A 25,981-nucleotide genomic window follows, 5' to 3' on the forward strand; every position below is an offset into this window, starting at 1 on the left:
AAGTAATGATAAGAAGGCGGTAGGTGTTTTATGATAGCTAGATCTAAATATGCTATTTTATACTACCTTGTGTAACTTCCAACATGTCATTTTGCAGTTCAGTCTGATCTTGATGCTTTGAAACATGTGCAAGATGCAGTTATGGGGCTATTCCAAAGTCACATCACAGCATCCTCAGATCATTATAACTCATGCACAAGGCAGTAAACTTAAAAAAATAAATAAATAAAAAAAAATCTGTTCATCCATTACATTAGTAGGTTAGAGGAGCCCATGTGCAGTTGTATAGCTTTGATGACTAGGATATCTGTCAAGGTTATTTGTAACGGACAAATGCTGACGACTGGCTGCAGGGTGCTAAGTGTGGTGGACAGAGCGTGAATATGCACCTCGTGCAAAGATGCTTAGACAACGGATTCTCTGTCTAGAGTGCTGTTATAAGTGACTCACACACAAGGCTTTTATTGTATGCCTGTGTTTATTCTCAGCGAGTCCGTGTCCGTGGAAGTGATGCAGCTTTTAATGGCCTTTACAGCTTTTTATGACCACCCAATTATTGCTGCTCACCTGACAACAGGCTAACAGGTTGGTTTATGCGTTTGATGCGTCCTTTAGAAACAATGAGTGTTGCCTTTTATGGGCACACACAGTATAAAAGGGAATATTCGCTCCTTATTAATTTATTTAATTTTTTTTTTATTCTGTACATTATTATCAGCAACACTGCCAGCTTCATCGCCGCTGTCATCATCATCATGCCCCTCCAGCCTCGGGGTTTTTGGTGAAGCGTCTCTGCAGCCTGCAGCATCTTCACGGAGCATCTCACCGCGGACGACTCTGGTTAAGTGACGTGACTGCTGGCCAATCCTGTTGCTGATCGGCTTGACGACACAACAGAAAGAGAGGGGCGGTGTCCAATGACGAGGGTCGGCGGAGTGGGGGGGATGCGTTGGAGTGGTATACTTCACCACCCCTCCTATGGGTTTACAAAGAGTTAGTGCAAGATATTCTGCTCTGGGAGTGAGAGTGCACGGATAAACGGTACACAGACTGCGCGCATCGGTCTAACACTGAACAGGCTGTTTTTATGTTGGTTGGCATTTCCAAGAAGATTTGATTCAGATAGTTTTCTTTATTTTTGTTTAAAAAAGCCTTCATCCTCTCTCATTTGAAAAAATTAACCTTGAGTCTGCCTCTGGTGATGATTGATGGAGCTCCGTGAACTTGAGACATGACGGGACACGAGTGTCTCCTCTCGCATTCACCTCGTCGGCGCCTTCACCTTCACAGGTAGCCTAAAAGAAAGCGAGAAAAAGAAAAAAAGAGGAGGAAAACACTCGGGAGAGAACTGGAGATGAGCATTGATTTTGGGACCCTTTTTCAGGAAGGCGCCACAAACCACTAACCACCTTGACGTGTCTGCTGGACGGGCGACGCTGATCACCGCAACCACCACAGGTCGCTTAGTTAGTCCCTGTCCTTTCCTGAAGTTAAATGGGGGGAAAGGAACTGCGACACAGGCTATGCAGCCACTAATTTACCCCTGTTTGTGCGATCAGCAGCTTTTACCTCAAATCTGTTCTGTCTGACTACTCATACGGGGCATTTATTTATTTTTTTTTCTTCTTCTTTTCTGGACCCAAACGCAGATCTGGCAGAAAAAGGATCTCTTTACCAGAATAAACTGACACACAGCGGCACACTGGATGAGAAGACTATGAGCTGACACACTCCAGTTTTTCTCCTTGGCTGCAACGGATTTGGGTATGTAGGATAAGAATAGCTTGCAGTTGCTCATTGAATTCAACATCTGACTGAGCTTAGTTTGTAGGCTTCATTCATGCGCATTCATTCGTTTAGTAACCCCCACACAGCGTAAGCTCTTTAATTTTAGCAATTTAAGTGTGAAATTAATAAGGCTGTGTAATGTGTTGTGAAGTTTTTTTGTCCTGAGGGGGGTGGTGTTGAAAATTCTTGGTGACCATAAAATGTGGAAGATTGAGAGAGGGAGAAACCGACATGAGGAGCTGCAGTAAATGAGTTTTCTGGGTTTGTGAATGTTTGAAGAAATCATAATTTATTTACTTATTTTTGGTTAAATTTAATACAGAATAATTTAAAAACATCGAAGTGGATGAAGCAGTTGACAGTGAGTGGGGGTGGAGGTTGCTTGTTGATTAAATGCCGTTACTGTCCATGTTCAAGTTACTTCACTCAAAAAGAAACTCTGTTATCTATTCATAGGTGTATTTGTGGAAGATTCCTGCTATCGCATGCAAGGAGTCACTGCCTGTAACAGCGCTGCACAGAAAGAAGCCGTTGATTTCTGAAGGCTGGAAACACATTAACACTGTCATGGATCTAAAAGACTATTACCTGTTGGGTGCCCTGCTTGCCTGCATATGGCTAGATCCCTCAATAGCTCAAGAACTAATCTACCCCATCAGAGAGGAACTGCAAGAAAATGTCCTCATTGGAAATATACCAAAGGACCTAAACATTTCCCATACAAATGCTGCCACTGGAGCAAGTGCTAATCTTGTGTACCGGCTCGTCTCCAAAGCAGGAGATAACCCACTGGTCCGTGTTCTGAGCAGTACTGGAGAGATATTCACAACATCAAACCGGATCGACAGAGAAAAGTTGTGCCCTGGTCCCTCGTTTGAGGACAGCGAGTGCTCCTTTGAAATTGAAGTGGTCATCCTGCCTAATGATTATTTCAGGCTGATTAAGATCAAAATAATTGTGAAAGACACAAATGATAATGCCCCCATGTTCCCTTCCCCTGTGATCAACATCTCCATCCCGGAGAACACCCTCATTAACAGCCGCTTTGCCATTCCTTCTGCCACTGACCCGGACACTGGCCCCAACAGTGTCCACAAATACGAGCTGATCAACGGGCAGAGTGCCTTTGGCTTAGACATAGTAGAAACGCCTGAGGGGGAGAAGTGGCCCCAGCTTATTGTGCAGCAAAATCTGGACAGAGAGCAGAAGGACACATATGTGATGAAGATTAAAGTAGAGGATGGCGGCAGTCCGCAGAAATCCAGCACTGCCATCCTTCAAGTTACTGTAACAGATGTCAATGATAACAAGCCAGTGTTTAAAGAGAGTCAAATAGAGGTACATATACCAGAAAACTCTCCCATTGGCACCTCTGTTATGCAGCTCCAAGCCACTGATGCAGACATAGGGGCAAATGCAGAGATACGTTATGTATTTGGGACTCAGGTTTCTCCTGCTACAAAAAGATTGTTTGCATTAAATACAACATCTGGCCTAATTACAGTGCAGAGACCTCTGGACAGGGAGGAGACTGCTATTCATAAACTTTCAGTTTTAGCCAGTGATGGCAGTTCAAGTCCAGCCAGAGCCACTGTTACCATAAATGTGACTGATGTTAATGATAATCCACCCAATATAGACCTGAGATATATAATCAGCCCCATTAATGGCACTGTTTTTCTCTCAGAGAAGGATCCCATCAATACCAAGATAGCCCTGATCACAGTGTCAGACAAAGACACTGACATAAATGGCAAGGTCATTTGTTTTATAGAAAAGGATGTACCCTTCCATCTCAAAGCTGTCTATGACAACCAGTATCTGTTGGAGACATCTGCACTGCTTGACTATGAGGGAACAAAGGAGTACAACTTTAAAATTGTAGCTTCCGACTCTGGGAAGCCGAGCCTGAATCAGACTGCCCTGGTGAGAGTGAGGCTGGAGGATGAGAATGACAACCCGCCTATTTTTACTCAACCCGTCATTGAACTGGCCGTCATGGAAAACAACAAAAGAGACCTTTTCCTCACTACTCTTAGTGCCACAGATGAAGACAGCGGGAAGAATGCAGAGATAGTTTATCAGCTGGGGCCGAATGCATCATTTTTTGATTTGGATCGTAAAACAGGGGTCCTGACTGCGTCCAGGGTTTTTGATAGGGAGGATCAGGACAGGTTCCTCTTCACTGTTACGGCTAGAGATAATGGCACACCCCCTTTGCAAACACAGGCAGCCGTTATTGTAACTGTGCTGGATGAAAATGATAACAATCCTAAGTTTACTCATAACCACTTTCAGTTTTTTGTGTCAGAGAATCTTCCTAAATACAGCACTGTGGGGGTGATAACTGTGACAGATTCAGATGCAGGAGAAAATGCTGCTGTCTCTCTTTCTATACTGAATGACAATGAGAACTTTATACTAGATCCGTACTCTGGGGTGATAAAATCTAATGTGTCATTTGACAGGGAGCAACAGAGCTCCTACACTTTTGATGTTAGGGCTGTGGACAGTGGCAGGCCTCCTTGCTCCTCAGCCGCCAAGGTGACCATCAACGTTATTGATGTGAACGACAACACTCCCATCGTCATCTACCCCCCTTCCAACACATCTTTCAAGCTCGTGCCTCTCTCCTCTATCCCAGGATCTGTGGTGGCAGAGGTGTTTGCTGTTGATGGTGATACAGGAATGAATGCAGAACTGAAATACACTATTGTGAGCGGGAACAACAAGGGTTTGTTCAGAATTGACCCTGTCACAGGAAATATTACTCTGGAGGAGAAGCCAACAGTAACTGACATAGGTTTACACAGATTAGTGGTCAACATCAGTGACCTGGGGTATCCCAAATCACTCCATACGCTGGTATTAGTATATCTATATGTCAATGACACTGTGGGCAACTCATCACTTATTTATGACCTCATCCGTCGCACCATGGAGACCCCAATTGACCGAAACATTGGTGAAAGTAGTGAACCATATCAAAGTGGTGACTATTTAACTATAATGATAGCCTTTGTAACTGGGGCCTTAGTGGTGATTATTGTCATCTTTGTGACTGTGCTGCTGCGCTGTCGCCACGCTTCCAGGTTCAAAGCTGCACAGAGAAAAAAGCAAGGTGCTGAGTGGATGTCGCCCAACACAGAAAACAAGCAGAACAAGAAGAAAAAACGCAAGAAAAGGAAATCTCCCAAAAGCTCATTGCTCAACTTTGTCACCATAGAAGGAAACAAACCTGACGATCCTGCCCACGAGCCAATCAACGGAACCATCAGTTTGCCCACTGAGCTGGAAGACCAAGGGATTGGGCGCTTTGATTGGAATGCCACACCTACCACAACCTTCAAACCCAGCAGCCCAGACCTGGCTCGACACTACAAGTCTGCATCTCCGCAGTCGGCCTTCCACCTCAAGGCCGACACACCGGTCTCAGTGAAGAAGCATCATGTGATTCAGGAACTCCCATTGGATAACACATTTGTTGGAGGCTGTGACACCCTTTCCAAGAGATCCTCCACGAGCTCCGACCACTTCAGTGCCTCAGAGTGCAGCTCCCAAGGAGGGTTCAAGACGAAGGGGCCCATGCACACCAGACAGCAGGTAAAGGAGCACTTTTACTGGTCTATAAGTACTGCCTATAACTGCCCTGTTCCACAGTGCTGAAGTGCCAGTCTAGATTAGGGACTCACTATAAGGTACTTTAAAGCAACAGAAAAGAATGCTGAGACTCAGTGCTTCAGCAAGTTCCACTGTTTCTCAAGTTAAAAATGAAAAAGAAAAAAAAAAGAAAATGTAAGTTGAACAACTGCTTACTAATGGAGTTAATCATTGATTTGGGAATGATAATCATAAGGAGTTTTGTCATTAATATATATTTAATTCGTATTTAACAAAAATGCAAATGGGTGAGTGATTGCCTTGCCTTATTTTTTCTCTTCAGCACCCAGGTTAGATCACTGGTAAAATGTACCTACATAACATTAAATGTGACTCAGTGTTCTTTGTGAAAGAAACATTTTTTTCTTGCCTATCTACTCAGATAATCGTCGTCATCACAGCAAAATGCTGCATACATACAAAAAAAAGAAAGAAAAAAAATTGACCTTACTTTTCACCTCTCCTCATAAAATTGAGTGTATTCATGTTTTTATTTTGTTTGTTTGTTTCTTTGTTTTGCTCTGTATTGTAATATCACAAAAGCTTTTGTAACCTTTTCAACACCTGCTGCAATAACTACGGTCAATAATTAGTCTGCTGCAGTGGTATTGTGAATGTCACTGTAGGCTTTGCCTCATCATCTAAGCTTGAATTAAATGCCTCCTCTCAAATCACAGTAGCGAACTGAGTGAAGCTCATCTGGAACTTGATACACATCCAATTCAAAAAGGATTAGCCAATAATGAGACTCAAATTTCAACATAATCCATGCTGCTTTTTTATCAAAGCCTTATTAATTTTTCTGCTAATAAAGCACCACTACACAACACACAGTTCTAATCTAACGGAACACACGTGGACAAATACAGGGAGCAGTGAAAGCAAAGGATAAGGCAGAGTGCGGGGGGGAGGAGAAAGGGAGGCAGAGAGACTGCTTTGTCAGTGGGTCAGACTTAACGGGTGGTGGAACTGAAACTTTAGGTGGCAGTGTTGCGCTGCATGGCACAGGCTGGCACTACGCCAACCTGCAGTGGAATGCAAGGGAGGAGAAGAAAGGAGTGAAACCTATGTTAGTGTTCTTAGTGAAATACTCTCGCCTAATGATGCAGAGGCTGCGCAGGGAAGATTGATCATGGCAGTTAGAGATGTGAGTGATAAGATCTATCCGGAGGAGAGAGTGGAATTACAGGGGTGACACTGTGTGACTCCTGTCAGTGCATACCTCCGGGTCACTGCATCTGGGGTTGCATTTAATGTGTGGCTGTGTGAGAGGTAGCAGTCAAAAGAGGCATTCAGTGTGGCGTCATTCACTGTTTGTGCGTGTGTGCGGTTGGTGATGTGTGAGAGAAAGAGACACGAGGTGAGGCGTTGAAATGGGTGATGGTGGTTGCGGTTAGTGAGTTGGGGGATTGGGGGGGGGGCTGTGTTCCAGTCCAAGAGGGGGACACATGAGATATGACACCATACTGTAAGCACAACTTCATCGATTTGCTCAGTCATCCCACAATTCCTCACAAGATTTATTGGAATCAATAGTTCTGACAAATGATTCAAAGAAGCACACAAACAGAGGCAATGTGTTCTCTATAGTGCCACTGACAACATACACTTCTGCTCACACAGATCTGTACAGTTTGATTCATATTTTCTGGGGTAGTTGTGTACGGTTTAAGTGTAATCCATACACAAAGGGAGGATTGAAACTTAAGCTAAGTCGTGCCTCAGCGTAACCCAGAGCAGTTCAGTTGCCAATCTGGCCATGTTTTTTCTAAAATCACCCCTCTTCAGAACTTGAGTTGAAAACATGTCATGTAAGCATTATAATCTTATAATTTCATCAAATTAACAAATTCATAATAAACATATGTTTTTTGTTTATTTATGACACAAAGTAAGTAAAGCAATTTTGATGTGATGTAATTTATTAAACTTCACTTTCGTATTTCCATGTCTATATTATTAGAGCAAAAATTCATTCCATGCCTTTGCATTATTAGCCAGTATCTTTCTTTGGAGATCCTCAATGAAGACTCCATCTAATTGGTTCCTGGTCATAATTACTAGAAAAAAAAAAAAAACTGATAAAGCTTCCAGCTCATAGTTGAATGTAAATGACAGTTATTGGTCGTGGCAAACGTTCCAACTGCACTGACTACACTGACATGACAATCAGGCTTTGCTATCAGTACCATTGCTTCATTCATATTTTGATTGTTTACCACATTTCAAACCATTTGCATTGACATGTGGATTTCATTCCCATTTCATGAGCACTCATGAATAGATAACCAGTTAGTTTATTTCATTTTTGAAATTCTGTCTGCATATCAAATGAAATCACGTAAAGTATTAGCAACATTTTCTTTTCATAAAATGAGCCAAAAACAAATACACATTATTTGAGTAAAACCTAAAGTAGACAGCATATCCAGGAGGTAATATCATTGGATTATCATATCACAGTCACTGCAAAATAGAGGCGCTTTAGAAGAAAGATAAGAACTGCATTATTAAAATATTTCTTTATACACATATTTCTTTATACACATTGCTAATAAAAATGTGTCAATATAATTTAAAGTTATCGTGATAGTATTTTTTTGGTTGTAAAATGTGAGTTGATGTAATATACTGAAACTGCAGCCAGTAGGGTGTTCATTTGTTGCACCATATAAAGCATCACAAAGGCAGATCATAAAATAATGATATTTTGCAAAAATGTTCAGTTTGGGTGAAGCCAGCCAGCACCAATCAAATCACTGTTGCCTGAAGTTAACATGAAACAAGCAATTAAGTAAAAAAGTATGTTCAAGAGTAAGAGACACAAAAGTGTGTGTGTGTGTGTGGGGGGGGGGGGGGGGGGGTCTTTTAAGATTGACCTCTTCTCGAAGATTTGAAAAGCTATTTTCTTCCAGTTTTCAAGAGTCGCCTCCATGCAACATCAGCTCCAATCAATAACAAAGGAAACTGATTGATTTTTTTTTTTAAAGAAAGAAAAAAAAAATAAAGCAAATAGAGGGAAAATACATTGAGAGCAACAGCAAAGCATGACCTTCAGTGGTGAGTATAGAGCATGTAGGGAATAGTAATAGCAGACATCTACAACAGTGCCATCACAGATAAATGCCTTCTGCAATCAGCTTTATATGGACCCAAACTTTGCTGATAGCAATAGAAGTGATCTTTGCCTACCCATTCTTTTTTTCTCACTTATTATTCACCCTCAAGGGACCCATATTAGTGTAAACAAGACTGGAGAAAAAAGAAAAAAAAAGTATGAGAACACTGTCCTAGTTTCACAAGGCAATATAAGCATCTAAGAAACCAAGTAAAATCATCAACATTAGTCTTACGCTCTTGCTGTCACTAGGCTTAGACAACTATGTGTTTCTCTATCATAACATGAGCCCAGTGGCTACGCATGTGCTGTACGTCAGATCCCTGGGCTCATGTTATCAACATGCTAACATGGTTAACAGCAGGGGCACAGGGATTGCAAGTAATCACAGCAAAAGTATATGAAACATCATGAATAATCAATTTTAATCCCTATTTTAAGTTTTCACTGTAAACTGTAAATAAATTACAAAGCAAATGTGAAAATGAGGGTGTTAATAAATTCTTATACAGATCTCTCTGATACACATGATGCCCCCCTTTTCTCCTCATTTCTCTTATGGTAACATATAATAACCTAAAGAAGCAGAATAATGTGCTTATAGTGTTTTTTTATTTCAGTTTTGCAACCATGTAGCCTCAGTACCTCGTATGAAAGTCATAATCATCTGTGTTATTAGATTTTTTTTGTAATTTTTTTTTGTGATGCATGGTAAGCAATATGCCTACACTGTTTACCTACAATTAACTTATCTCACATTGCTCTTATACACCACTAATCACGCCATAGCTCTGGGGATAGACAGTGTTGCATCTCCCTTTTGTGCGGTTAAGTAGAGTATACTGTAATCACATACAGACCAAAAAGACATACTGCAGCACATGTGGTGACAGAGATGTCTTTTTATGTATATATATATATATACATACATATATATATGGATTTTTTTGTATTGTAACTTCTACAGTAAAAATAGATATATGTTATACTATTATTGACAAACAAGTGGCAGACTTTGAAAAGTTAAAGTCAAATGAGTACTCAGATTAAAGTACGTAGGATGTGATGAAGACCTTTGAGGAAAGAAAAAAAATAGTGCTGTTGTCTTGTCGTACACTTAATGAATGGACATTCTATGCAAACAGGAGTTTATACATACTATTGTAATTATGGAGCCTTGGGGGAGTCGTCCTTCTTGTGCAGGTTCATTTGCCTCATTAATAAGGGGATTAGTAGTATGTACAGAGGCTGATGGTGGCAGGAGAAGTTTGAGAAGATTAATGAACTATGACAATGTTGCACCTGAGGGGAAAAGTCTGTTGCAATATCTTGTGGGTTGTGCTGACACAGAGTTTGGCAGTATGAATGAGGAAGATGGAGAGAGGCCAGCGATTGTTGCCGACTGTGATCATACATCCTTCTCCCCAGCTATCCTGTCACTTAATCAGGATACCGTGTTTGTGATCCCTTATACTGTATGTGTCCTTGATACTTTTGATTAATGATGTTCCAGTGAGTGTAGAGCTTAAAGTTTTCTAAAAAAAAAATCAACTCTCAAAATCTCATTTTGCACTTCAATTAAACTGGACAAATACATATAAAGACATTAGTCCAACCAAATCTTTGATTTCTCTTTGATCTCTTTTAATAACTCAGCAGACTTAAGGCAGAATAACCTGACTACTGCATTATCCTAGTAAAATGCAGCCAATCCTGAAAACAAATGTAGCTGTCCTGAGATAGTAAGCCAATAAGTCTGTGAGTGCAGTTTCTATCAAAGCTTTAAATCATCAGTTGAGGATTTTCAAGACTTTTTACTGCAAAGAACCTTGTGCTTCTTTTAAAAAATTGTCATGTACTCTGTATCTACGAAGGTAAAAGGAAATGAAATGGATGGTGGGCTATACTAAAGTAGTGGATGTGAGTTGTACTATCAGAGTAGATTGTTGCCCCAAAGGGGATCACGTTTTGTCTGTACAAAACAACAAAATAAATCAAAGCTCCCCGTTGGTACACTGGCTGAACTGTGAAGTTCATTTATATGTTTTTTTTTCTCTCTGTTTAGAAAAATGAAGTGCTACTGATTTTAATATATTTCTATATTTATTTATTTGCAGCTTTCTTTCTTTCTTTTTTTTTTTTTTTGTTGTTTATAACTGCCAAGGGCAGCAAAGCCAAAACACAGATGATGGCAAATTACCAGGAATTTACATTTGATTTTTTTCACTCATTTGATTTTGTTTTTCTGTTTTTAAAGTGTGCACATCTTGACAAAACTTTCCTCATTGCACTGTTTTCCTCTGAGAAACATGTCCAACGTAGTTTTCATTGTGACAAATATGGTGTCATATCACAAAGTCTTATCTGTGTGTGCATATTTGATGTTTTTTTTCCTTTTGTTTTCTTTTCGTTTCTGGTTTGTTGTGTGTCTATCACTTTTGGCTGGCAAACCCATTTATCTCAGCTTCATCATTCATTTCAACAAATTCTCAAAGTAAGCTGATTGATGATCAGTTTTCAGGTGGTTTGCTTGGTGACATTAATGCATAAAAGTCACTGTGGCTTTTGTGGTACTGGCATTAGTTAATTCAGCTCCATGTTTTCACTAATCCACAAAACATATTTCCTATTTTTCGAAGGCAATCAATCAATTTAACATTGTAGCTTCATATTTTTTTTTTCCCAACACTGCTTAATGAGAATGAGGCAAAATGCAGCTTAAAACACTGACAAGGTGTCAACACCTCATTTCAATTCTTTCAAAATATCCCTAAAACTAAGAGTAGAGGGTGGAAGAAAATGTTTCTTGACTGTTTGCTTGTCTACAAAAAAAAACAACAACAAAAAAAAAACAACTATATAAAGATGAAGTTTTGATGCTACTTCATTGTTTGACTGCCCCCCTCCCTCTCCCTCTTCCCTCTCACCCCAACAACCCATCTCTCTTTTCCATTCCTCACTCGGCCCCTCCACCCACTCCTTCTCTTCCCCATCTCTAGTCCTAACCTTTCATCCATGTTTATCGGGGTCAATGCAGTTACATACAATGTTAAATCACCAAGGGTGGTTTCACCTTTGTATTGTGATCATTAGTGATGTATGAGGGGGTTTAGTAGCCCAGCCTTATTCCTGTTCTCATCCTCCCTCTGTTTTAGAGGGAAATAGGGTGCGTGGGTAAAAGATGGGCAAAGTGGTTCTGAATGTTCTGACATGACAAAGCCAGAGAGAGACCTTGTCATTGGCTCGTTGTGTTAAGTAACACACAGGCTGCTGCTCTGTCTCAAACTTGTGCCAGTGTCCAGAGTAATAGTTGTGATAATGGCATTGCCAGCCAAACCCTCTCCTCATCCCTGAAGCAAAGAGCCACACATGACTTGAAATGTGACTGCCATTGACTGCTTTGCCACTGAGCCCCATAGCTCACAAAGACTCTGTAACCCTCATCAATGTAAATCTTTCTTGTATATATGAAATGTTTCATGTAAATTGAACTCCTGGTAATCTTGCCTAATGTGCTGTGTTAAACAATAATGGGCTTGTTTTATTTATTTATATTTTGTGCTATTTATTTGCCCTGCTTTCTCCTTTTCCTTTTTTTTCCACATTGCTGGGTATACATTACTTACATCTGAAATAAACTCTTACAGTTCTTCAGTACACTGCGACCTCTATTCTGTTTATAAAAGCTTTATCTGAACAGTGCTATTCTACCTTTATAATTTCATAATAAATGTTTGAAAGAGATTGTTTCTTTCCTGTTTTGAATTCATCTGTTTGTTCTCTTTTTTGATAAGAACTATATGTATAAACTGGGATATGTTTCAGTCAAGCTACCATGTGTCCACCAGTTCTAATCAGCATTTGCCCACAAATAAGTGCATGAACTGATTATACTGCCAAGTTGTGTATTTTGAGAGGCAAACAGATTTTCTGGTATGACTGATCTGTTATTTTAAAAGCAGCCCACAAAGACACAGATACACAGTAAACTTTCAATTAGATATTCACTCAAAGATAATTCAAAGCTCTTTTGGTTTGGGGGAAATTATATTATTTTCTTTTCTAAAGGGTCACATAAACACATATTGTCTTAATGTTCTGTAAGGAGCTTGATGCCAGACTGAGTTTTGAGTCTAACTGACCTAAATTCATGAATGTCAATGAGATCAAGTTGGCAGCTCTTCTAAAGCATCTGATGCTGAGGGCTTTATTCATATTTCTTCTTAGCCTAGCAGTGAAAGCCTAGTTCAGATTTTGTAAAGTCTGCACATTGTTAAGTATCATCCTGCCTATATGAGTGAGTTCATTTCCTAGCACGTCTTTAGTTTAATATATGGGAGACAAAATCAACAGTATTTAGTTTATGTAAGAATGCATTGTCAAACCATGAAGTCAATAAAACCTGAAGTTGTCCAGTCAGATATTTATGAATGTCCCTTAAAGTAAAGAGATCATAATTTTTTTTTGTTTTTCTGTTTACCTTTTTCTTTTTGCTTCACTAGTACATTAACAGTCCAATGTCCATGTCAAAGGAAGTAATACTCACAGAAGACACTGCTCTAGAGCTGTCAAAGGCTGGGTACGTGGTTTCCACATCTGCGTCTCTCTAAACTGTTTGAGACTCTGCAGACACGATTGTGGTCCTTGTTTGTGTCAGATGTGCCAAAGCTCCGCATGTGCAGTGGCCATATTATTGGTCAACAGTACATTGTTTCTGGTGGGGATAATAGCACATTTCTGCAGTCTCATCTAAAAAAAAAAACAGCTCTACTGGCTGTTTTGTTTCAAACTCTAATATTTGTGACCGATTTGATTATCAATCACAGTAGATTAGGCCTTTTGAGAGGATGGAGCAACTTAAAGAGACAGAAGCATCAATGGAGCCTCTCATCCTGAAGGAGACAAAGTGCGCCACAATATACAACATAGGAAAATATTTCTATTCTTTTTTTTACATTACAGCATGCAATAGTATTAAAACTGACCTTTAAAATTAAATGATGAATTTGTAAGAGAGCAGAAAATGGGCTCTTTAAGTGTGATACTCCCTCTACTTCCCCATCTCTTTCACTGGAGTGGCTCTAAGAAGTGACCTCTTCACAACCAGAAATAACCAGAAAAATGACTGTAGAGTTGTTGAGCTTTCTCACAAAATGCTTCTACAGCAGGAGTTTTAACTGTGTTTTTTATATACACAGCTTCCATGTATTTACAGTATGCAAAATTAACATAACAACATACAATCTCCTCATTTAATAAAAAACTCTAAAGTTCCAAGGATGCTTATAAAGATAATCATCACAAACTCGATTTATGAATGTTTTGTAAAATCGAGCCCTTTTGTGCCATGTCTGAATTGAGGCGTTAAAACCAGCTTTAGTTTTTATATTAATTACATCTTGAGTTGAGCAGCAAATTAACCATAAGCAGCACCATAATTTTTTTTTTTTTTTACTCAATCTTGTGTCTATAATAGAGGCAAATTTAAAGTAAGCAATCATTTTCAAAGTCATACCATCACCATTATCATCTTCATTATCATCATTAATGGCCTTCTCACCATAACAACCAGTAATACACTTAAAACGTGTTATTTCCTCCTTTTGGCAACAGTTGTTATTTTGTCCTGACCGTTACACTTGGTAATCTCCAGCTACCTTTCAGTTTAAGAAGTATAGATATGTCACGTCTTAACTGGTTTTTGCAAGGAGGAAGGAGGCGGGGGAGGTGTGGATTTCAAAGTGCCACACCAACACATCTATGGAAAGTAGGCCTAACTCAGCTTAATCTGTCCACTCCATTTGAAAGGCAGAAGCAGAGCTTAGTCTGCATTTGAGTGAGGAGGAGGGGGCGGAAAAAAGGGATAAATAAATAAATATAGGCTTTAAAGTTTGACCTCATCTTTACGGTCACTTTCAAAACGCTCTGTATACTTGCCTGGAATTTGAAGCCTGGCTTTTGACCTGAGGTATAATCATGTTGCCTGTCCTTGTGATGCACATGCTGTATTTCTAGATATTTTATCAAAGTATGTTGTCAGTGTTTCCCAGTTATTTCAAATTTAGCACAATCTCATATATTATGATGGTAAGACTGTAGATTAGGGGAATCTTAGAAAATGCTGTGCCATCACAGAATTTGGGGAGGCAGCTTTACTTTATCTCTGCTCATTCACAAAATATATATGCCAGCTGACAGTGCTAGAGATGGCCTCAGATGTCTGGTTATTGAAAGACTGCGAATAGTCAGTCCTTTTTCCCTGCACAGCATTTCCTCAATTGATATGCCAGTGGTAAGACGTAACATGCAAGTTTTGCCAATGAAGAAGCAATTAACAGATTGCACATGAAACAAAAGTCTTGTCACAGTCAAGACTGAAACTGAACCACTCAAGCAACCACATGCATTAAATTCTATTTAGTTTATTTTATTTATTTATTTTTTTACAGAAAGCTTGTATATCCACCAAAATAGACAGGCACAATCTTAGCAGATTTATAACCCTCATTTTCATATTGCTTTGTTAAACAATTTTGTCATCGTGATATTGAGTGCACATGACAGAGCATACATCCACTTGAACAATTATCCACACAAAGATGATGTCACATGCCTTTTTAACCTTGTTTGGATGGAAACCAAACTATTTCTGTCCCTGGTCCTCCACCAGCATTGTACTCAATGCAGCACTTGTTTCATTATCTGTAGCGACTGCACTTTAGTATGTGTGGTAATAAAGGTGATTGTTAGATGAGCCATGGATGGTCAAAAATATTGTATGACTCACTTATGGGTGGTTGAAGAAGTATTCCAATTCTTATGTAAAGATAGCAGTACAAAAGGTAAAAAATACTCCTTTTAAGTACTAGCTACTTCTACATTGACAATGTATAATATTTTTAGGGTTTACATAAGTGTCAAAATTGGTGGCATTCAATGTGCAGCAAAAATATGTTTTTGTTTATTTTTCTGGGCATATTTGCTCACTAAACTAGTTGAATGAACATAGTTGGATACATTACACTGCTGCTGGGGAAAATTGTGTAGGCTACAGCTATTTATTCACAGAAGAATAAATACTGTAACTGCACACATTTTAAAGCAATATTGAGCTGCACTGAGACATTGAAGAGACTCATACTGTGCTAAAAAGATTAAGGCTCAAACAAAAACTGGTCTCTCTGTAAGACTTTCTCATCTTTTTGCTGCACTATGACATTACACTTTTCCCAGTCATAAACTCAGTGATTATTGTGTGAAAATATATATGAAAATATGAAAATTGTAGTCTAATATGGGTACTCTCTGCTGCAGCTTTATTAAAATCTTGAAAAATATTTTTTTTAGATATTGTTATTAAAGTAAGGATTTCTTTTCGAAATAAAGCAAACTTTACATTATGATTGGTGCATGTCCAAGAGAGGAAGATGCATAAATGTTTGCTTAACAGGTTTTAAGAACAACTCTGCTTTGACAAAAAGAAAATGTACAGGTATTTAAAAAGGCAAATCAGGACAAAGCCCACATCTAGCATTTGCTTCAAAAACCATAAATCAGAGTTAGTGGTTTGATTACCTTTAAAGCAAGTTAAGATGCACTGAACAGTTCATAAGAAATGCAGGAATAACTATAATAACTGGAGAAACGGGAAGTCTATCTAACAAAGAGAACCGAAGGGGATGATCACTAAATTAGTCATCTGCCTGATGCCATTACACTGGATTAAGATCAGGAACAGTCAGGCACTTGAAAAGGACTCTAGTTTTTTTTTTTTTTTTTTTGTGTGTGTGTGTGATCCTTATTCATAATTTATTTTTTGATTCTTATCATTTCTTAGGTTGATACACATGCTGTCATAGTTCCCTCTAGTAACAGTGTGGTCTACTTCTACTAATATTTTCCCTGAGGGGTAATTTTCCTTAACTAGTACAGTCACTCATATTTTCCCCTTTGGGGAAACAAATGAAGAAAGGTGAGTGCATTTCTCAGACTGAATCCCCAAATGTGTTTGACTTCATACAAAGAGAAAAACCATTTTCATTTTCAGCCTTAACAGTCTAGAATCTGTCAGGACTGTGGTGAGTTATGCACTGATGTTGCAGGGAGGGCTGGGCCCATCCACTGTAATGTATGTGTAATCTTTATTGAAAGAAGGCGGAGTGGTCATGCCACTGGGAGCCTGAGGCAAATGTTACTTTTCTATTTCCTCTTATTTTCCAAAGGCAGCTTACACATGTAGACAACCGCAAACTCAACATCACAATGGGCTAAAGGTTACAGGAGCGAACTTTTGACTGTAAGGTTGCTCGGTCAAGTTTTGGACAGGCAGGATAAATTGGACCAGGGAAGAGAAACCTCTGATGAGGTGCCCTTAAGCAAGGCACTTAGTCCCCGTTGTTTCTGTGGGATTTCTCAGTGCAGTGCTGTTAGATTGATTCATTGGGGCAAATTCTGGGTATAGATTTGTAAAAGCAGTGCAACCCTTTCCTGGAAAAGATTTGTTTGGCAAATCAACCCTGGATATTAAAGATGGATAAACATTAGGAGCAAAAGACCCATTTTCATCTTAATATTAGCACAAGGGACAAAATTCAGACTAATGAGAGGTCAGGAAAGGCTATATTCATACTAAAGCTGACTGCTGATCTGACCAGTGGTTGAGGCCCCTAGTGGGGAATTAGAGTGCATTCATTCAGCCTTGGTGGTAACCTATGTCTAACCCAAAAAACCCACTGCAGAAGTCAGTTGTTTGGCTGGCCATTGGCACGAAGCTGCAGGTAATTATCACAATCAGTACTTTTCTCCACATAATGTTACTGATCATATTCATGTAAAATGTTACAAGTATCCCTTCAGTTTCAGTTTAAATCATTTTATTATTTGAACTGTGGGACTACATTTCAGTCATAATATGGGAGCACTGCATAATTAGGGGTGGCTAAGGGATGTGAATTGCAACTGAATGTACCTCAGTCCCACCCAGCTGGTTTCATAGCCCTGTTGTAACGTGCGCCGATGATTAGCAGAGCCAGATGATCCAATGGTTTGCCTTCTCATTGCCCTTGAAAATGATAGAACACCACAACATGAAATATTTTTGATGTCTTAATGAATATGATCACTTTCCTTCCAAGAAAGAGTTGCATAAGCCACTAGTTAAAGTTTATACTCCCATTGCGCTTTCCAGAGATGCCCTTGAATTTTCGCAAAAAAAGGGGGAAAAAAAAAAAAAAAAGGGATCCCTATTCCTAAATGAGAGCTTCAGCTGCTTTTATAGTAGTACTGGCAGAAGTTTGATCCTGCGATTGATTGGTTGCAAATCATTGAATTAAGTCTACATTCCACAATGAAGTGATTTAACAACATAGATTAATTGGTATTTCCACTAATGATATATTTACTTAAATCCATGTCATTAATAGATTGCAACAACAAAGAGCAACAGCATTTAAAATGGATGATTTCTTTTTCTGTTTTCTTTCTGGCAAAGAGTAAGATGGGTGAATTAGTAGCTTTATAATGCTCTTCAGGGAACTAATTAGATAAGAAGTTGTGATGTATGGCAGCTGGAAGGATGTGTGTCAACCGACTCCTCGTCAATGTATATACTGGAGATTTGTATTGATTGCATGCTTTGTCTTGTGCCCCAGGCATCAGCACGCTACAGTGGAAGCCGTGAGCTTTGCCTTTCTGTTGAGTTGAGCAGATAAGGGTTGTGATAAATCTGCCTGAGAATAAGCTGTCATAGAGGGGCTGCACACGGGAATATTTAACACAAACATAAAATATGGCTTGTCTGTTGTTTTATCGTCGAGGGCATAAGAAATGGCAGGGTTTTAAAATACTTCTCGCCATCTTATTTTTACACTTTTCTATCTTTGCGGCCCTCGGATGCACTGAAGCTTTCAGTCCTGCTCATCATTGTTTGGACCATGGAGCGTACAAAAAAGCGAAAAAGAAGAGACGCTTTGCACAGAACGGTAAACCAGCACCTTATCACCACTCAGTAATATGCAGAGGTGTAAAACATTTGGCTAGCTTATTTAGATGAAATGATTTAGTCCTGCTTGTGCAGAGTTAGCGAGGGCTGAATCAAGTAGTGTGGTGGGGATGCGCATGGAGGAGGTGAAAATTGGTTTCCCCTATCTTGTGGCGCACATAGAGACCCAGCCTGGTTGCCTCTCTCTCCACAGACTCCCCTCTGACGATAACGTGCCCTGATAATGGATATATGCACCCAGATTTATTTTCTATTTCCTTCCACAACTGCTTTTCCAAGAAACTTTTTTTTCTCAGTGTAAGAGCTTTATGGTTTTCAGCTGTGACGTTCAGGAGGCAGAGTTCCAGTAACAGAGAATGGAGAGGAGCATTTGCCAGGGAGAAAAAAATAGAGAAGGGTGCTTTTTTGAAGGCTGCAGTTTTTACTCTAACATGTATAAAAAGGCTGTAATGCAAGTTCACATACAAAGGAAGATCAAAATCTGAATTCTGTTGATTTATCTTCCACATAATTGTCCATCTCAACAGAGTTTGAAACTCGCTTATTATTATTCTGGGAAACAAACACAGAGCTCTGATTTTTTTTTATTTCAATTTCTATGTTGCAGTGCCTGCTGAATTTAGTCATTTATTTTACATCAAGTCTTAAAACTGAGGTTTAGACAATAGAGTGGGTGACTCAGACTTAACTGGATGCGACACAGCCCCATGTTTGCCCCAACTGCCCAATTTCCGCTTTAATCTCAGTGACCCCATATGCCATGTGACATGTGACCCTGCTACTTTCTTCGAAGGCTTTTTTAGTGTCCCAGAAAACCAGCCTACTCTCTGTCCGGGAACAATAAGACTCCTTCATCTACACAGACTGTGGACTGTGGTTGCCCCGGGCTTTACATCACATGGAATTCCCCTTGAATGGTACACATGTGTGTCTGAGTGTGTGTTTTGTTGTGATGATGATAGGGCTTTGTTCCCCCAACACTTATTCAACCCTGCTCTTAGGAGTTCACAGAAAGAGATCAGTGGCTGCCTTGTTCTGGTCCATATCTTCACAGTAGGAAGTGTGTGTCTACTTATTAATAGTCCAGCCTCTGGGGTGTTATTCATAACCAGAACAGGACAGAAGGGATTTAATGCAATGCACTAGACAGATTGGACTGATTAATGTCTCAGAAGGTCATATGCTTATATCTTGTGTTTATTTACCAGTGAACAAAGAGTCACTGATATCATGTTGGCCGCTCTTATATTTATCATGTATTTTGACTGCATAGGTGCCAAAACACTTGCTCATGTGTTTATGTTTTTATTGAGAAATCTCTTACTAGTATTGCACTCATGCCTAGTTGTATCTTCAGAACAGAGTAAGAAACAAAGACCCTTGAAACAAAAGGAAACTGTACAGGAAATGAACTAACTAAATGGGCTAAACTGTTTTCTTTTTTCTGGAAAACCCCTCTAGGCATTTACTGTAGAATATTCATGGCCCTAGTGTGAAACAAAACGACTTGTCAGGTGCAACTGAGGGTCAGTTTGTCACTTGCCATTTTTTGCATGAGCTCACACATGTGGACATGCACAGACACACTCATGCACATGCACATACACACGAAGACAATGTATTATTTATGTGGTTTATGGTCCTAACTTCACTACTTCCTATTATGATACTTTGGCCTAATCAAATCACATGTTGGAAACACATGGACATGTCTTAAGTAGAAATTTGCTTTTTATGAATAAATTATTAGACAATACTGAATATGACAATACAAAACAAAGTTTTAAACATGCTATCAGCATTATGAGAATATTGATGTGCCAAATAACTCAACCCAGACTATAAGATGGTTTTTGTGGCCTATTTAAGTACTTCAGAGGATGAAGCACACGGATCTTAATCCTTTGGGTTATTTTTTTTTACTTGTCTTAGCATTGTGAAATTTTTGGCCTGTGGTTATCTATATCAGAAACTCTTGGTTGATCCTGCATTGACCATGGTTCCAGAAGATCCTAAGGATTTCCTTTGCTTTCAGAGAGAAGTATCTGAGTTCAAATCTATCTATGCTTGTGCTTGTGTAGGTAATCTGTGCTGCATCATGCCAGAGGCCAAAGATGACATGCATTTGTGTTCGTATTGGTTAGCCCTGTAGTGGACAGATGAACTGTCTCAGGGCATCTGTCTGTGGCAGCTGGGCTGGGCTCAAGCTTCCTGCTATAGGACAAAGTGGATAAAAACACTCAGTTGCCAGAGAAGAACACTGTCAATCTGTTAATACAAGGATTACATTTCTGAAGGTGTGACAGCGGAATAAGCCGGAGACCCGGATTAGAAATGAGAGTTTCATTTTCACTTTGCCTTAGAAAGAGACCAGTGGGTCTTTTTTCCCCCCTTATTTTCTCCAGCATCAAAACCACTTGGTTTCATTCAAGAAACTGACGTGTTTGGTATGGGTCAAGCAATAAAACTACTTTGAACTTATAAAAAAAAATATTTGTTTTGACTTAAAATGCAACCTTCCAAAACACTTGGCTCTTGTTGCAGAGAGACTGTTAAATCACATGTATTCAAGAAATGTAAAATGGCAGTTCATCTCTCTGGCAACAAGCATAACTTTGGCAGAGATATCCACGCTCCTCAGATGATGTACCTGAAAGGTTCAATGAATCTCTGACTTTTCTCATAGTGTCACTGTAAGCTTTTGGTTTGAAGGCTGATTTTTAAAACAGTTTTTCATGGATTTGCATGACATTTAGCATGGACATTCACGCTCCTCTCAGGGTGGATTTAGTCACCTTTGAGATGTGATATTTTATCTGAACATCTCAAACTTCCAACACTGGCAGTTGTGAAAATACTCAAGTATGCTAAAATTAGATAGTTGAGAAGGTTTTTATCTGATGAATATCAACAGTGTTATGAGCTTAAGTGCACACCTCTGTCTTAACACTGCTTCACTGGGATATTTAAGATGCTTTTTTCCTCTTGTTTTTACTAGAACAGCAGTTAGGGAACATAAAGGTTTTGATCATGTCCTTATTCATTATGTTATCAGGACTTTATTAAGTATTTAGTGAAATGTTCAAAACAAAATATTACTGATCATTATTATCCTCCTTGTAACAAAGCATTATTTTTTTTTACAGAATTAAACACTTTATTTTATCTTATTTCAATGGAAAAATGTAAAGCATGATTTGTTGCCAGAGCTTTGCATTCTGCACCTGGGTGTCTGCATCAGGGCTGCACAAAAAGGAATCCTTTCTTCTTCTTGTGTGTGATGTTTGTGTGGAGGGGGTGTGCAGAGGTCACTGCCTTGATTGAATAATTGACTGGAAAAGCTCTATTCTGCCAGAAAACATGGTGACATGTAAAAGAAGAAAAAAAAGAAAAAAGAAAAAAGAAAACCACTGACTTGGAAAACCAGTCCAATTGTCAGAGGATCCTAAATCAAAGAAGAAATGGCAACAGTCGTTTGCTAATTAGATGAAGTCTTCCTCTGTTATTCCTCTTTGTGGGGGTGATAACGGCGCACAGGTTTGTATTTAGTTTTTCAATTCTTTGGACTTTACCAAAATGCCATCTCTAATTTTCGACGAGGATCAGGCCTTGAAGCCCCTGGTAATATCGAGTACAAACAATCAATCCTGGCCAGTCTCTTGAGGCCTTAATGGACTTGGAAGGAATATTAAGAGGTTTTGTCTGCAGAGAAGCTTTCTGCCACAGCAGTCGTCCCTCAGCTAATTTGTGTTTGTGTGCCAAGGGAGGCCACACAGTGGGACTGCTGTAACAGGCTCTCAGTCCTACTTTCCGAGGAGCTGATGCCAGGCCAACAAGCACACATGCAAATATGCACTCCTATCTAGATGCACAAAGACTCAGTGAGTGTAATTCAGCATTAAATCAATGTGTTTTCTGTCAATAGCTTGAATTCCAACAAGATATTTTTAACTGCTGATTTGGATGATCCACTATTTTTGTATTATATGATTAGTGTTTGGTTTCTATTATGAATATAAAAGTGTATTTCTGTGTGAGACTATATGTGTGTGCAATAGGAGAAGAGGCGATGGTGGCCTTTTAGGCTGCCAGGCTGAATGTAGGGTAACCATGAAATTGTGGGACCAATGACCAATACTTGGGTAGTAATTCACTTGTAAATCTGCCTGCTGTTGCCACACACTGAAACTGATGAATCTCAACACCACCCTGTAGGTGTCTCGCTTCTTATTGTTACCTGGTTGTTTAGCATTTGAAAAATCATGACTGAGAAATCTAATTAACTGCAATAGGAGGTTGTATTGTGGACCTTCTATCCAAGTGATTCAGTTTCTGGAGAGCGCCTGTCTGATAGCGTGAGATGAGAGGGATGGCTTAAGATTCTGACTTAATACTAGCCTGACATTTGTTTTTGTTTTTTCCTTCTTCCCTTGTTCTTCTCTCTCTGTCAGTATTCATTTTCTGCCTCAGCTTGAGTGCAGGGATGAGACCACAGGCTACCTCAGAGACAAGCTTTTCTTTACATATAAATATATATATATTATTTTTCTTTGCCACCAAAAAATAAGCCATTTACTATTATTTTGTTTCAGCTGTTTCTTTTTTTTTTTGTCCCTCTTTTTATCTCTCTGGTTTTGTATTTCTAATTTTTGTTCCTCTATTTTCTTCTCAGTTTCTTCCCCACTGCACCACTCAGTCAATTTTCCATCTGTGTTCCTCAATCTTCTGTCTTTTATGCCTGCATTTCATTCCTTCCTATGCATTTCTCATTTTGTTCTCTAATTTATTTCTCAATTTTCATCATTCACCATCTGCCTGTCAATTTCTATTCACTTCACCCTTCCCTCCGTAGCTGGTTGTTGGTTGGCAACATTTCACTAGTCCACTTTTGAGGCATTCCATATTTTCTTCTATTGTTTTCAGTATGCACATTTCTAAAGTGTATAACCCAGCTCTGTCTATAACTATTTCATTTTACCCACCTGAACCTTCCTGTCTAAGTGGCTGCTTAGCTTACTGCCAATTTAGAGTTTAACCTCAGGAGGGGAGACTATTGCCAGAGAGGCAGATGGTCAGAGGCGGAGGCAAAAAGATGCTGGGAAAATCATCCCTTAACCTCTAATGCTCACTCCATCATTTAGTTTGTCCTCTCTTTTTGTTCCTATGCTCTTATGAGTGAATGGGGCAAAGAGAAAGGCACCGGCAGAGAAGAATATGTGGGTGTACTTTCTGGGTGGAAGCAGCAACAGCCCGTACACTCAGAACCTACTTTACAACCTACCTGCATATTTTAAAGCCCTCTTGCGATATTGCCTCTCAGTCTTCTGCTGATGTCTGTTACCGCTCTCACCTATTTTCTGCCTCATTTTCATTCATGTGCAATCTGTTTGTTTGGCTAACCCCTTCGTATTCAGGCCATCTTGACCGAGCCACTTCGTGTCTGTGTGTCACTGAATGTATTTCATGTTATCTTTTGTATAATCTACATTGCCTTGGTGATTCACTCCTCTCCCATAAATGCCGTAGGACTTCTTTACAGACTCAAGGCTTTCACAGCTACTGGAGGTTTAACACTGTACAAACTATTAAGATTGGAACAATAAACCCTCCCAAGCTGTATCACTGTTGCCATGGGCGTCATTAGGCCTATTTTAGGGGTCTTGAACCACCTTAAAATGCTAAAAAGGCCCTCTAAAAAATCATAAAATTATTATTTCATTATTTGCTTTAAGGATTGAGTAGTTGAGTACACAATCTCAAATATTACCATGAGATTTTTAAAATGAAAAAGTTTTGAATAGCTTTTTTAGGAATTGTTTGATATTTTGACTGTGACTGTATTAAAAGAAATTGCACATGAAGACCTAAGACTGATTCTTAATGCAATTTTTCACTATGCATGGGGTGCCGACCCCCCTCTCCCCCACACACACCCTTTCTTTAAATCCTAGAGCCGTCCCCGACTTTTGCTTTCTTTACTCAGCCTCAGAGGGTGCCTTAATGAAAGTGTCTAATTCTAGTCCTATAACCTGTAGTCTTGCTTCATCAGGAGATTTAGTGACTGACCCATTTTATCTTTGCACTGATTAATAAATTGATTTATAACTGCTCTTTTGATTGCATGTGACCAAGCAGAAAAACTCTTTATTGTACACCAAGCATATACAGACCCTTCAATCTTGTCCTTCTTATCAACACAACATTGACTCTAATTAGTGTTTAGTCTCTCTATGTCTCTTTACAGCCTTTAAGATGTGCTGATACTTAGAAATAGTATGATGACCTTTAAATATTTAACTGTCATTAAACAAGCTAATGTGCTGTATATCAAAAATGATACATTTTGGATAATTTGCTAATATTCCTTATTTTGTTTTATCAAAGTAGCACTTTCATATAGTCTCAATAGGAAAACATGCTTCACAGCATGAAGTCTTCTCACCCAGGAAAACATATTTTCTCATTTACAGTTTGTGCAAGATAACTAATTTGTAGTAATGATTTAGATTTTTCATAAAAGTACAAAGGACATGAAGAGCCAAGGGAAATTTGTCATGCTTATGACACAAAGAGGGTACACACCATTACCTTTAAAATCAGGATCTTAAAAAAAATTATATGTATATTTACTTTGCTTTTATGGAGATCCCGTGGAAGCTCTGCTGTGCTTTGCGGCTTATGTCAGAGCTGGTATGGTTTCTAATGGTAACTGGGCAGGATAAGAGGATGACAAGCTCATTATAACCCCACTGAGTGAAAATTAGCCCCTCTCTCTCAAAAGCGCACTCTCCTCTTCTTCACTGGACAGTTTTACATATCTGTTGTCATGATAATAGACCTATTCACTGTGAATAGAGAAGCTGTTTTCAGCTCTGTGGGTCATTTTAAGATCTCAGTCTGTCACTGTTCAGTATACTGTGTACATGTGTGCATTTAGAAATATAAGAACAATATTGCCACACTCGCTCTAAATCATGCTCATTACAGTGGCTAATTAGCATGTCAGCACAAATAATTTTCCATCCAAAAATCCCACTTAAGAACTGGCTTTTGCTCAAGGTTTAATTATTTTCCAACCAGAATGAGAAAATCCTGTAAAATGATGAAAAATACCTGCGAAATAAACTCCCTAAGAAAAATTACACCTAAAATTGATCATTTATGGTCTGAGAACAAATGTGTTTGGCATGATTTGAAAGGATTTTGACCTGGTCATGACAGAGAGCCATTAGTTGGTGGAAGAGAGTATAAAGTTCACTTTCAGACTGACTGGAGGCACAAAATGTTCCTTCATAGAGTCAGAAAACTCAAGGATAAGATGCTTTGCTTTGTTAAGGGAAAACATTGTATAGGTACAATATACAACGCTGTCTGCGGCAGTGACTGATTGGTGGGATTTTCTTGTAAAAACTTTG

At 39.1% G+C, this 25,981-nt stretch overlaps 1 protein-coding gene across 5 annotated transcripts in view; it reads left to right on the forward strand.

Moving 5' to 3' along the window:
• The first annotated feature begins 1,028 nt into the window (after positions 1-1,028).
• The window catches only part of LOC121639029 (protocadherin-9), a 215,317-nt gene continuing 190,364 nt past the window's right edge, over positions 1,029-25,981 (forward strand). For 2 of the 5 annotated variants that reach the window (XM_041984214.1, XM_041984207.1), the window contains exons 1-2: positions 1,029-1,764; positions 2,245-5,391. In XM_041984214.1, coding sequence (XP_041840148.1) covers positions 2,356-5,391 — 3,036 coding nt within the window. In that variant the 5' untranslated portion in view covers positions 1,029-1,764; positions 2,245-2,355. The remainder of the gene's footprint in view (positions 1,765-2,244; positions 5,392-25,981) is intronic. The other 3 variants (XM_041984182.1, XM_041984188.1, XM_041984198.1) reach the window with 3 other exon arrangements.

The sequence above is a fragment of the Melanotaenia boesemani genome, chromosome 1, assembly GCF_017639745.1.
Source record: "Melanotaenia boesemani isolate fMelBoe1 chromosome 1, fMelBoe1.pri, whole genome shotgun sequence".
NCBI lineage: Eukaryota > Metazoa > Chordata > Actinopteri > Atheriniformes > Melanotaeniidae > Melanotaenia > Melanotaenia boesemani.